Source organism: Coregonus clupeaformis, unplaced genomic scaffold (assembly GCF_020615455.1).
Source record: "Coregonus clupeaformis isolate EN_2021a unplaced genomic scaffold, ASM2061545v1 scaf0334, whole genome shotgun sequence".
NCBI classification, from domain to species: Eukaryota; Metazoa; Chordata; class Actinopteri; order Salmoniformes; family Salmonidae; genus Coregonus; species Coregonus clupeaformis.
Window position 1 is genome coordinate 259,960 of NW_025533789.1, and position 14,029 is coordinate 273,988.

At 44.1% G+C, this 14,029-nt stretch overlaps 1 protein-coding gene across 6 annotated transcripts in view; it reads right to left on the reverse strand.

Annotated features, from left to right (window-relative positions):
* The window catches only part of LOC121561501 (transcription factor Dp-2-like), a 31,207-nt gene that overhangs the window by 8,141 nt on the left and 9,037 nt on the right, over positions 1–14,029 (reverse strand). For 5 of the 6 annotated variants that reach the window (XM_041874060.2, XM_041874050.2, XM_041874076.2 and 2 more), the window contains 4 exons: positions 7,383–7,504; positions 7,093–7,140; positions 4,783–4,815; positions 368–530 (listed from right to left, as the gene is read on the reverse strand). In XM_041874060.2, coding sequence (XP_041729994.2) covers positions 368–530; positions 4,783–4,815; positions 7,093–7,140; positions 7,383–7,504 — 366 coding nt within the window. The remainder of the gene's footprint in view (positions 1–367; positions 531–4,782; positions 4,816–7,092; positions 7,141–7,382; positions 7,505–14,029) is intronic. The other variant, XM_041874081.2, reaches the window with a different exon arrangement.

The window sequence follows — 14,029 nt, forward strand, 5'->3', positions numbered from 1 at the left end:
TAGAGGCATTGGCTAAAGTATAGTCAGATATGGCCACCAGGCTAGATCCTCTCAACAACCCCCTGCAATACTTTATCATTCTACTGACACAATGGGTTAGAGGACCACGGTGCTGGCAACACCAAGGCTGTGTTCATTAGGGCATGCAATGGGAAATATAACCGAAGACAAGCCCCGTTTCTCATTGCACAAGTCCAGGTAGTCCCTCCCTGTTTCATTCCGTTTTCTTCCGTTTGGTGCCTAATGAACACAACCCAGGCTTGTGGGTTTGACTCCTGCATGGGCCACATACACTGACTGTGTCGCTGTCAACCGTAAGTGGTTTTGGATGAAAGTGTCTAAGTGACCATAGTATTTACGGACTCACCGAGTCTGTGGCCATGACGGTGGTGGAGTGGGTGAACTCAGCCACCAGTTCGTCAGCCACCTCGTTGTAGGAAGTGGCGCCTTTCTTCTGCACCTTCTCACACACCTTCATGGAGAAATGCCTCAGGCCCTTCCCGTTCTTTTCGGCCTTATTCAGCCACTTGCTGTGGTGGAGAGATCACAAAGAAGCAACTGACACATAAATGACCAGACGGTCACAACATCTACGGCTAGCATGCACAGGATACAGTAGGTGTAAACAGTACAGTGAAATGCTAACCAAGATGACACACACACACACACACACACACACTACACCTCCAACTCTACACTTACTTGTCAAACCTCACCTCACACACATAGGCATATAAAAATCTAAACAATATAACACGCAATGGACTCAGTGGATCAGACAATACAATGTATACAATCATTAAAAACTAATGTAAAACAATGAGTTTCTCTCCAACAATGGCACAAGCAAAAGCACACTTGTGAAAACCATGATACATTAACATAAGCATGATGGAGCTTGGCATGTATGTGAAGACCATAGATTGTGCACCCGCTGACACTTTGACACTCGCCTTCAATGTGCGGTCACAGAATCACGTGACGTGCGCTCATTAGACGCACCGCTCATTGATGCTTCAAATTAGTGTATGGCTTTATACTCAGTACACATGCAGAGCAAATGTGTCAAAGCGTACTCATAATATTTAATGACTCCCCAATATCAGTGTATTTGAAACTATACTAAAGGCTGAATGTTAATATCACTATTGGGGATATACTATAGTAATGGGTTGCGTTCCAAATGGCACTCTATTCCCTATATAAGTGCACTACCCCATAAGGCTCTGGTCAAAAGTAGTGCACTAGGTAGGGAATAGGGTGCCATTTGAGACGCATACATGGTTGTGGTTGGAGCAGCATTTTCTACCCCTACACTCAGAAAATTTATCTGGGTTGCTTCGAGAACCCCCACTCTTGACATATTTTTAACCTCCCATGAGACATTCATATCAAATGAGTGCAGTTTTAAAGGCTGAATCTCAATTCTTGAGAATGTGTGTGTGTGTCTCTGGGAATCACACACCTTGCTACTAGCTAGTTTTTCCATTGAGGTAATGCAGGGTCTATTTGTGCTTATATCCCCGGCCATTCAGAACAGTACAAAAATCAAAGCACTGCCTGTCGAATCCTGACATGCTTTATCGTATGTCAGGAGTCATGGCATGCTGCCACACAAGTCCTCTTGCATTTGCTGTGTTGCAGGCACACATGTCCTCCTTCTCACAATGGCTCCAGTGTAACATAGTTCCTCTAGCACCCTGTAGGGCTACCCCCAGGGAGAGGGGAAGGGAGGAGAGAGGGATTCTCGCATTTCATTACGAGTCACCGCCTCCACATGTAGCTGAAGCACTAGCGTTCATCATTTCACGAGGATCAGATGTGTGTGTGTACAAATAGTACAAAAATCCCATTCTCAAATCAGCAGAAACAGGGGAACTTTGGGCGAACGTGAATACAAATGGGAGAAAATGATCTGTGATGAACCGTTAGGCTACACGTGATGCGCCGCCCACACAGCAGTGATACAATCACTTGCTCATTCAGGGGCTTGTTCTCTGTGATTTACGCACCAAGAGAAACCGAGAGGGGGGTAGTTGGGCATGGAGAAAAAAAAAGAGGAATCAGGCTAAAAAGAGATATCGGAGCAAAGAAAAGAGAGAGAAAGAGAGGAAGAGAGAGGGGGGTATCAACGGAGCAGGGGGAGTTTTATAGACAGACATATTGCGTGTGTGTGTATGTGTGTTCAGGTGAGCGGATTATTTAACCATCATTAGGGTTGTTAGACAGTCGTGGAGCACACAACACAGATGTAACACATTTGGCGACGTGCAATTGGCTAAACGCACTGTGATGTAGAAAATGATGTCACATGCCAAGGGGCGCAGGCAGAATGTGCATATGCATGAGGGCATTTATGTGTGAGAGAAAGAGAACAGTGAGAGACAGGAACAGAGAGATGGGGGAGAGCGAGACAACAGAGATAGAGACTATGCAAGTAGACAGGACAGAGACATGTAAAGACCGGCGCACACACGCAGCCTCCCCCACCCTCGCACTACACGAACATACGCACTCTCTCCCACACAGCACAGTTCACTCTAACACGCAGTACAGTAGAGAGTAGGAGACCACTGCAGAGCCGCTCGTTACATAACTGGCTCTCTGTGGAGCACACACACGTGCAGAGGGGAAGACCGTGTGTGTAGTGTATGAGGTAGGAGGTGGGGATGGCAAGGCGCTGCGTGGTGGAAGCTTAGGGTTGCAGTTGTCAGGACAAATTAGTTCCAGACCCCCAGCTAGCTAGTGAAATGTGTGGGGGAGGGGGGGGAGTGACAAGACAAGAAACAGGCTGGAGAAATGGTGGTGAATGTGCCATAACGGGTAGAGGGATTGTAATCAGTCGTGTGAGGAAAAACACACACACACACTCAGTTCCGCAGAAACGACAGAGGGACTTTTTCTCCTTAGCAACAGAGGTGTCGCTCTGCACCCCGGCCGGTGCTGTAGTGGGAGTCTGAGGAGTGTTTATTGGCAGTGTGTCTGCAGAGTGGATCAGTGGATCAGTGGGGGAGAGGGATGACCTTTCACTGAACAGCACAGAGCAGAGCCAACACATCCGGGGGCTGGGCCCTGGGTCCTCTCACCTGGTGCTTGTGAGTGGGGAGAGGGAAGAATAAATTATAGACGACAGAAGAGATGGACAGAACGGAGAGAGAGAGAAACCAGAGATCTGAGCTTACGAGGACCAAACATGACGGAGAGAATCCTCAGTCTTGCGCAGTGTAGGTGAGAAGGAGCGGGTATCAGAGGGAGAGAGTTGTGAGTTTGAAAACAACAGAGGTAGAAGGAGTGAAGGAGCATGAGTGGCTGTGCGATTGAATGTGTGTGTGAGAGAGAGAGAGATTGGTTTCATCGGTCTTACTATGTGTTGAATTAATTATTCACTGCTGAGAACGTGGCCTGCAGGAAGCACATACTCTCACAGGCCTTTAATATTTGAGTGCATGCTGCTCAAGGAACCATTTCCACACACACTCTAGGGCTACACGATCTGGACAAAATATCTCATTGCAATTCTTTCGCCAGATATTGGAATTGCGATTATGAATTGCAATTTTCAAACACTTGGGTGGAAAACATGGTAATTCCATCAGACATGGTTAAAACAACTGTCAAGGTAGAGAACGTCACTTCTAAAATGAGATCATATGAATGAACACATACTGTAGCTAGCTAACTGAATATAAAATCAAAAGAAACAAATATTTTCCAACATTGTTATAGGTTACAAATGATAATACAGTGTATTCCGAAAGTATTCAGACCCCTTGACTTTTTCCACATTTTGTTATTATAAAATGGATTTAAAAAAAACTTTTCCTCACCAATCTTCACACAATACCCCATAATGACAAAGCAAAAACTGATTTTTAGAAATGTTTGCTAATTTCTTAAAAATACAAAACTGAAATATCACATTTCCATAAGTATTCAGACCCTTTACACAGTACTTGGTAGCGATTACAGCCTCGAGTCTTCTTGGGTATGATGCTACAAGCTTGGCACACTTGTATTTGGGGAGTTTCTCCCATTCTTCTCTGCAGATCCTCTCAAGCTCTGTCAGGTTGGATGGGGAGCGTCGCTGCACAGGTCTCTCCAGAGATGTTATATCGGGCTCTAGCTAGGCCACTCAAGGACTTGTCCTGAAGCCACTCCTGCATTGTCTTGGCTGTGTGCTTAAGGTCATTGTCCTGTTGCAAAGTGAACCTTGGCCCCAGTCTGAGGTCTGGAGCACTCTGGAGCAGGTTTTCATCAAGGATCTCCCTGACTAGTCTCCCAGTCCCTGCTGCTGAAAAACATCCCCACAGCATGATGCTGCCACCACCATACTTCACCGTAGGGATGGTGCCAGGTTTCCTCCAGACGTGACGCTTGCCATTCAGGCCAAAGAGTTCAATCTTGTTTCATCAGACCAGAGAATTTCTCATGGTCTGAGAGTCTTTGGGTGCCTTTTGGCAAACTCCAAGTGGGCTGTCATGTGCCTTTTTACTGAGGAGTGGCTTCCGTCTGGCCACCCTACCATAAAGGCCTGAATGGTGGAGTGCTGCAGAGATGGTTGTCCTTCTGCTGTAGTGAGTCAGCAGTGACCTGATCTCTCAGGGGGGAGTGTGTGCGTGTATATGTATGTGTGTGTGTCAGACGGAGATGCACTCTGGACAAAACAAACAAAAAAGCCAGAGATTGCAGCCGAGCTCTTAAGCAGCCCTCCCCCTCTTCCTACACATGCTCCGCACACATGCACATCACCTCAATCTACATTTTGCTGATCCTGGCCGTTACCTGGCTGAAGAGTCTCCTGAGCACAGCCCATCCCTGCACAGCAAACACAGACAGAGAAATCGTTAGTTTGTTTACTGTTTAAGATGAATTCAATATTCAAAACTATGTTAAGTGTGTGTATGTGTGTCAGTGGTCAGTCCTCCTAGATTAAAACCCATTCCATTGCCTAATGAACTGGTTTGCTTTGGAAATAATGCGACGCTTCAGCTCAATGAGATGCTGTGAGAGAATGACCAAAAGCATTTTTTCTCTCCCTCTCTCGATCCGTTTCTCTCGCCCTCTCTCGCGCCCTCTGTCGCCAAAACTCCTTCTCCCTCTATCCCTCTTTCTATCGTTATATCGGTCTCTCTGTTTGACTGGATAATCCTCCTCCACTGTTCCTGTCATTTATTTATTTATACACTGCTCAAAAAAATAAAGGGAACACTTAAACAACACAATGTAACTCCAAGTCAATCACACTTCTGTGAAATCAAACTGTCCACTTAGGAAGCAACACTGATTGACAATAAATGTCACATGCTGTTGTGCAAATGGAATAGACAACAGGTGGAAATTATAGGCAATTAGCAAGACACCCCCAATAAAGGAATGGTTCTGCAGGTGGTGACCACAGACCACTTCTCAGTTCCTATGCTTCCTGGCTGATGTTTTGGTCACTTTTGAATGCTGGCGGTGCTTTCACTCTAGTGGTAGTATGAGACGGAGTCTACAACCCACATAAGTGGCTCAGGTAGTGCAGCTCATCCAGGATGGCACATCAATGCGAGCTGTGGCAAGAAGGTTTGCTGTGTCTGTCAGCGTAGTGTCCAGAGCATGGAGGCGCTACCAGGAGACAGGCCAGTACATCAGGAGACGTGGAGGAGGCCGTAGGAGGGCAACAACCCAGCAGCAGGACCGCTACCTCCGCCTTTGTGCAAGGAGGAGCAGGAGGAGCACTGCCAGAGCCCTGCAAAATGACCTCCAGCAGGCCACAAATGTGCATGTGTCTGCTCAAACGGTCAGAAACAGACTCCATGAGGGTGGTATGAGGGCCCGACGTCCACAGGTGGGTGTTGTGCTTACAGCCCAACACCGTGCAGGACGTTTGGCATTTGCCAGAGAACACCAAGATTGGCAAATTCGCTACTGGCGCCCTGTGCTCTTCACAGATGAAAGCAGGTTCACACTGAGCACATGTGACAGATGTGACAGAGTCTGGAGACGCCGTGGAGAACGTTCTTCTGCCTGCAACAATCCTCCAGCATGACCAGTTTGGCGGTGGGTCAGTCATGGTGTGGGGTGGCATTTCTTTGGGGGGCCGCACAGCCCTCCATGTGCTCGCCAGAGGTAGCCTGACTGCCATTAGGTACCGAGATGAGATCCTCAGACCCCTTGTGAGACCATATGCTGGTGCGGTTGGCCCTGGGTTCCTCCTAATGCAAGACAATGCTAGACCTCATGTGGCTGGAGTGTGTCAGCAGTTCCTGCAAGAGGAAGGCATTGATGCTATGGACTGGCCCGCCCGTTCCCCAGACCTGAATCCAATTGAGCACATCTGGGACATCATGTCTCGCTCCATCCACCAACGCCACGTTGCACCACAGACTGTCCAGGAGTTGGCGGATGCTTTAGTCCAGGTCTGGGAGGAGATCCCTCAGGAGACCATCCGCCACCTCATCAGGAGCATGCCCAGGCGTTGTAGGGAGGTCATACAGGCACGTGGAGGCCACACACACTACTGAGCCTCATTTTGACTTGTTTTAAGGACATTACATCAAAGTTGGATCAGCCTGTAGTGTGGTTTTCCACTTTAATTTTGAGGGTCACTCCAAATCCAGACCTCCATGGGTTGATAAATTTGATTTCCATTGATAATTTTTGTGTGATTTTGTTGTCAGCACATTCAACTATGTTAAGAAAAAAGTATTTAATAAGATTATTTCATTCATTCAGATCTAGGATGTGTTGTTTAAGTGTTCCCTTTATTTTTTTGAGCAGTGTATTTAAGCAATAAGGCCCGAGGAGGTGTGGTATATGGCCAATATACCACGGCTAAGGACTGTTCTTAGGCACGACGCTGTCAGCCAATCAGCATTCGTGGCTCGAACCACCTGGTTTAATCCTCTATATATCAGTCCTCTATATATTATCCTCTATACAGTATATCATTCCTACATATATTATCTGTCAATCCATAGGCTAACAGGCCACAATAAATACATTACATTGGAAATCTCTACCTAGCAATCCCTGCCTGGGGGGTGTGTGTGTGTGTGTGTGGTGTCTGCATTAACAACAATAGTAGTCAGAATAGCAGAATCAACCCACCGGTCAGAAAAATATGAGTCAATGAAATCATGCGTTCGTTTCTTGGCCCTGGAAATTAAAATGAAAAAGGGATGCTAGTTAATAAAAAAGAAATACAGTGGATCCTCCTTTACTTAAATTATTATGTTCTGGAAACAGATCAGCAAAGATAAGACCACTTTACAACAACCACAACATATGATTATAGTGTGCAACAAAACAAGGCAGAGGTATGTGTGTATGCGCACACTCGAGCAAACAAGCAACAAGTGTACTTGAGCAAATGAAAAAAAGTGTGTGTCGCAGCTCACCCTGGGGTCCACTTGTTGGCGTCCTGCGTGTGTCCCTGGGCGACCATGGTGGGCGTGTGTGTAAAGGAGCTACCTATGAGAATATTCCCTGTGTGTGAAACTCTCTGTGCCGTGCTGATAATCTACACACACACAAAATAAATAAGAAACATCAGAGGGGTGCATCAGATCGCAGGGTTGTGTTCATTTGGGCACACCGACGTAAAACGCAACGGACATGATTGAACGGATGCAAGGATGTCAGGTGATACAAAGAATATTGGTAGCCAGGGTCCTGTTCATTAGGCACCAAATAAAAAAATAAAAAGGGAAGGGCAACCTGAAGCGCTCATTTTTGTTTTCAGTTTCAAAACATATTCCGTTTGACGCTCTAATGAACACCGCCCAGGTGAGTCATTGAGAACAGATTCTGTGCCAAGAAGTGGGTGATTCTCTGTGTGGTGACTGAGCACTGAGCAGGATCAGGTTGGGTGTAATATTTGAGAGGCCTGCTATGCAGAAGTGTCTCGAAGCCGGAGCCCAACAAAAGAGACAAGATCAGCAGGACGCAGCTGAGTGCTAATAATAACCCCAGCTAATTATAGCATGCTACAGTCAGTCTGCAGTCCCCCACACGCTATTCCTTCTCCTCCGAGCCAGACCTTTCTTTTACACTACCACACTGGAAGAGGATGGGAGATCTGGGGTGTATTCATTAGCACACACCATAGCAAAACACTTCGCAAAGGAAGACGTTTTGTAACGAAAACGAGAATTTGTTATTGGACAAATTCAGACATTCGGAGCGTATGCTTTCATTTGGTACCTGGTGAATACACCTCTGATCATCGACTCGACTCTTAACTCTTATTGACAGAATCCCAACAGATGGCTTTCATGAAGAAAAAAAAACCTGCAGCAGTGGCTGTATTTCCGTGAACGTAACATTATAGCCAATCAATTAGAAAAAAACCAATTTACTAGCCTAATCGCTCAACTCAATCACACTCTTTTATGCTAATTGCATACATTGAAATTGTCACACTGTCTGTTTCACACTATATAGCAGTGTTGCCATGCCTCTGCTATCAACCCATCACAGTCCAGGGGACTCCTTCTTTCCTCCAATCAAATCAAATGTTATTTGTCACATGCTTCGTAAACAACAGGCGTAGACTAACAGTGAAATGCTTACTTACGGGCCCTTCCCAACAACGCAGAGAGAGAAACATCGAGAAATAATAGAAAAGTAAAACACTTAATAATAAAAGTAATACTAAATACAAAATGAGTAACAATAACAGGATAGATGGGAGGTGTTGAATGGAATTGAAGGATGGGACTAATAACAACTAACAACAAATAATAACAAGATAACTAATAATGTAAGCATACTGTGTCCATAATAAGTATATAGGTTGTAGGTTGGGAGCTTTTGTGAAAGAGCACAGTTAGAAAGATATGGCATATAGAAGCAAACCGGATGGACATCATGAAAATGATCGGAGAGGTTGAGAGTAGAGGAAGTTCAGGAGAAATAAAAAACAAACAAAATATAATTATTGTAAAATTGACTGTCTCCATAAAATGTAGATAGTAGTTATAAGGTGGAAGTAGAGGCCTAAGCATTGTTGTTCACTAGTTTACTCCAAGTAGGGAAAGGGTGGTGGGGTTGGAAAGGGGAATATATATATATTTTTAAGGGTTATGTATGTGTATGTATATGTGTATGTATGTATGTATGTACAGTGAGGGAAAAAAGTATTTGATCCCCTGCTGATTTTGTTTGCCCACTGACAAAGACAGGATTTCAGTCCTTCACGGCGTAGTGTGTTACCAATTGTTTTCTTGGTGACTATGGTCCCAGCTGCCTTGAGATCATTGACAAGATCCTCCCGTGTAGTTCTGGGCTGATTCCTCACCGTTCTCATGATCATTGCAACTCCACGAGGTGAGATCTTGCATGGAGCCCCAGGCCGAGGGAGATTGACAGTTATTTTGTGTTTCTTCCATTTGCGAATAATCGCACCAACTGTTGTCACCTTCTCACCAAGCTGCTTGGCGATGGTCTTGTAGCCCATTCCAGCCTTGTGTAGGTCTACAATCTTGTCCCTGACATCCTTGGAGAGCTGTTTGGTCTTGGCCATGGTGGAGAGTTTGGAATCTGATTGATTGATTGCTTCTGTGGACAGGTGTCTTTTATACAGGTAACAAACTGAGATTAGGAGCACTCCCTTTAAGAGTGTGCTCCTAATCTCAGCTCGTTACCTGTATAAAAGACACCTGGTAGCCAGAAATCTTTCTGATTGAGAGGGGGTCAAATACTTATTTCCCTCATTAAAATGCAAATCAATTTATAACATTTTTGACATGCGTTTTTCTGGATTTTTTTGTTATTCTGTCTCTCACTGTTCAAATAAACCTACCATTAAAATTATAGACTGATCATTTCTTTGTCAGTGGGCAAACGTACAAAATCAGCAGGGGATCAAATACTTTTTTCCCTCACTGTAGGTGTTCCTCTTGTCCAGGTGGGAGAGGGCAGTGTGTGGTGCAATAGAGATTGCATCATCTGTTGATCTGTTGGGCGATATGCGAATTGGAGTGGGTCCAGGATGTCTGGGATGATGGTGTTGTGAGCAATGACCAGCCTTTCAAAGCATTTCATGGCTACAGATGTGAGTGTTACGGGTTAAAGGGTTACCTTGGTGTTCTTGGGCACAGGGATTATGGTGGTCTACTTGAAACATGTAGGTATTACAGACTGGGTTAGGGAGTGGTTGAAAATGTTGGTGAAGACACTTGCCAGCTGGCCAGCGCATGCTCTTAGTACGCGTCCTAGTAATCCGTCTGGCCCTGTAGCCTTGTGAATGTTGACCTGTTTAAAGGTCTTACTCACATCGGCTACGGAGAGCATGATCACACAGTCATCCGGAACAGCTGGTGCTCTTTTACATGGTTCAGTATTGCTTGCCTCAAAGCGAGCATAAGAGGCATTTAGCGTGTCAGGTAGGCTAGCGTCACTGGGCAGCTAGTGGCTGGGTTTCCATTAGTAATCCGTGATACTTTGCAAGCCACACTTTCTTTTCAATGGGCATTGCGTATACTCAGTTATTAATCCCTTCTGACAGGCCCACCCAATCAGATTGATGTGGTTTAAGCATTGTTGTGGACTTGAACCATCAAATGTGTACTTTTTCTATAAAAATAAGTGTGATTTTGAGAGTGAGAATCAGTAAAAATCTATAGGAAAACCTTTTTTTTTTTTTTTACATAGGATTTTTCACAGGTGCCTTTCCTTCGCTGGGCGGGCCATTTGGGAACTTTTTGGCAAAATTAGAGTATACCCACTTCTCCAGGCACCACTGCACCACTGTATAGGGCCAATGGAAAGACAGCAGTCACACACAGCATTATGTTAAAGGATAAGCATTCCATAAACTCTGACATAATAAGCCAGTAGGTCCCAATCATAAGAATACAAAAACACAACCATTAAGCATTTCCCAATCGAAATGTACAGCTATTACTTCCCATTGCAAAAAGCATTTAATGTTTAGCACACAAAGTAACCAGTGACCTAAAGTTTAAAGTGGAACTGACAGCGTTTTAACTACTTTGCAGATATGAAACAGACAATCATAATCAGTCAAAAATATAATATTACCAGTTTATGCTACAAAACCAACTTTAAGAGGTTGACTCAACGTTCCATGACGTACACTAAGGCATAGTTTGCAGAATAGATGGATGCAGTTCAATGCATGATTAATATAATTCACCAATACATTTCTTGGTAGTCCAAAAACTATTGCTATCAGGTTGTAAATCACAGCTGGCCTGGTACATTGTTTGCTGCCTCTATTCGGGATGCACTGTTTCAGTTTCAATGACGCAATATTCTGGACAAAAACTTTTGAATGTAACTAACGCTGTGAATGTCAATACAATCAAACTAGCAAGGGCAATGATCACAAGTCAGTCATAACGTGGCTAATAGGCTAGCATATCTATTTATGTAGCAAGCTAAAAACATGCCATTGGAGGAGTGGGTGAGTGACTGACTTTTCCCCCTCATATTGTTTTTCGGTGGCTATACACAGCTAGAGTTCCAGGTGTCATTTGGTTAGCTAGCAATAACCTGAACAACTTATCCAGTTAGCATATCTCTTGCATTTGCAAATTCACTCTGGCTATCTACTCCCATTTCAGAGCACTCTCGTCCGAGTGTGCCAGAGGGCAGAACTGATGAATTTACGAACATGCAACACCCACTGAATATGACCAGTGTCAATAAACGTAGGCAAAAAAAAGTAATAGTTAGTTAAGAACGCTCTAGATAACATGTAAACAGCCTAACCAGCTCTGCTACTATGAGTAAAATGGTCAGAGTGAGATGTTCTCTCATTTGTGTCTGGAAGTAGCTAGCTAGCAAACTAGCCAACTTTAGCCAGTTAGCTTGGGTGCTTGGTTGGGACAAGCATGCATTGGCAGGCAAGCTGCAGAAGGACGAGGAGGCTACAATTCCCCATCGTTTATCAGTGCAATTTTGACGGCCAACTAGCTGAAAAAGTTTGAGAGGGTTTATCTAATGTTCCTTCATTATATTTTAGCTCATCATGCTCTGGCGAGCATTAGTTGTTGATCTTGTTGTTGTTGATGTGCATAACTGAGGGAGAGAGAGCCTACCTTTTCATGGTTGTTTGATCAATAGGACTGTAAAGTTCTCAAATGTAAGAGGACTCCTGTTGTGTTTACATATTTGCAGAAATCCATTAAGGTGTATTTTGTGTCTTTTGCAGAATGCGTTCTAATGATGTAAAGTCACACTGTTGCAACTGCCTGTAAACACACAGTAAGGTTAAAAGTGAATGATGGCAGGGCCGCGTGGCAAATGGCTTGTTTGTACAAAGGCCTACTGTAGCTCTGATTGGCTATAGCGCACTGGTCTGTGTAGACTTCTGTCCTGGACAAGACAGTTGTTTTTATTCGTGTTTTTTTTACTGCAGTGTCTATTAATTGTCCAAACACATGGCCACTTTCCCACTCTATATTGCTATAGAATTTTCACAAATGCCTTAGTATACATAATTCGCAAACATTCTAAGAATTTATGAAAATGTGAAAATGACCATATCTAAGTGATTGCTTGTCAGAAAATGTTTTTTAAAAAAAATATAATTCTCCCTGGGGGTGTTTATGAACAGATTTTAAAACAATTTCATGTTGCTAAAATGCTGTCAGTTCCACTTTAAATGCAAAAATGTTTCACACACAAGTTATTTTCAAAGAGATGGCTAACAGCAGCAAGCGAGCTGCAACAAAAAACACAGTTCAACTCACCAGATGATGATCATTTGAAACTTAACTTCTTGATGAAAGTTATTCTTGAAAAGGGAGAAGCTAACAAATTAGCAACAACATTCTCTTTGATAACACCTGCTGCAGCCTCTGCAAACTAGCCGACAACAAAAGCTAGCTAGCTAGACCATGGAAAAACTATTGCTCACTATTGCGCAGTGACCTGTTGGCCTTCAAGAAGGCAGAAGTTATTTTTTTTGTAAAAACAGTCCCACCCATTAAGTCATAATGTGATTCCACTGTCACTCTAAAAAATTTCCCTAATACAGTTGAATGGCAGATGGTCCTATGTAGCTCAATTGGTAGAGCATGGCGCTTGTAATGCCAGGGTAGTGGGTTCGATCCCCGGGACCACCCATACGTTTAAAAAAATTATGCACGCATGACTGTAAGTCGCTTTGGATAAAAGCGTCTGCTAAATGGCTTATTATTATTATCTAGCTTCTGATGGCCTAGCCAATGGCTGACTTAGCTAGCTAGATTTATCTCTCCAGAGACCAGCAAAATAAAATCCTGATTGGATATTTTTTTCTCTTCAGTGTTAACCCTTTCCAACAGAAACTGAATAGATTAAATCAAAACATCATTGAAAATAATAATATAATCATCATCATTATTATTATATTTTTATAATAATTATTATATAAATCCTTTGCCCTACTCTGAAGGCGTAGAAGGCCCATTGTTCCCCACTGTATTTGGGTTAGTAATAATTTGTAGAGTGGCTCTATTTTCCCTCAGCATGCATTTTTTTCACTATTCTGAATGTCTAAAGAATCCATATGTTGTTCTGAAATATGAACACAGAAAAACTGGACATTTTGAACTCTTATTATGGTGGTGATTTGACAAAATTACAATCATGCTCTTGAATTGGACTTGCATTTTTCTGGTCTCGGTCTTGACTCTCTCGGACCCCTTGTCCCACTCCAGGTCTTGGTCTTGGATCAGTCTCGCTTAAGGTGGTCTCGAATGCAACACTGGTCAGAGACCTGGCAGTGTGTTGCCAGGACAACAACCTCTACCTCAACGTCAGCAAGATAAAGGAGCTGATCGTGGACTACAGGAAACGGAGGGCCAAGCACACCCCCATTCACATTGACGGGGCTGTAGTGGAGCGGGTCGAGAGCTTCAATTACCTCTGTGTCCACATGCCTAAGGATCTACCATGGTCCACACACACCAACACAGTCGTGAAGAGGGCACGACAACCCCTCTTGACTGGCTGCATCACCGCTGACACACGGCATCCGAACTCAAGACGCTACAGAGGGTAGTGTGCATGGCCCATTACATCACTGGGGCCG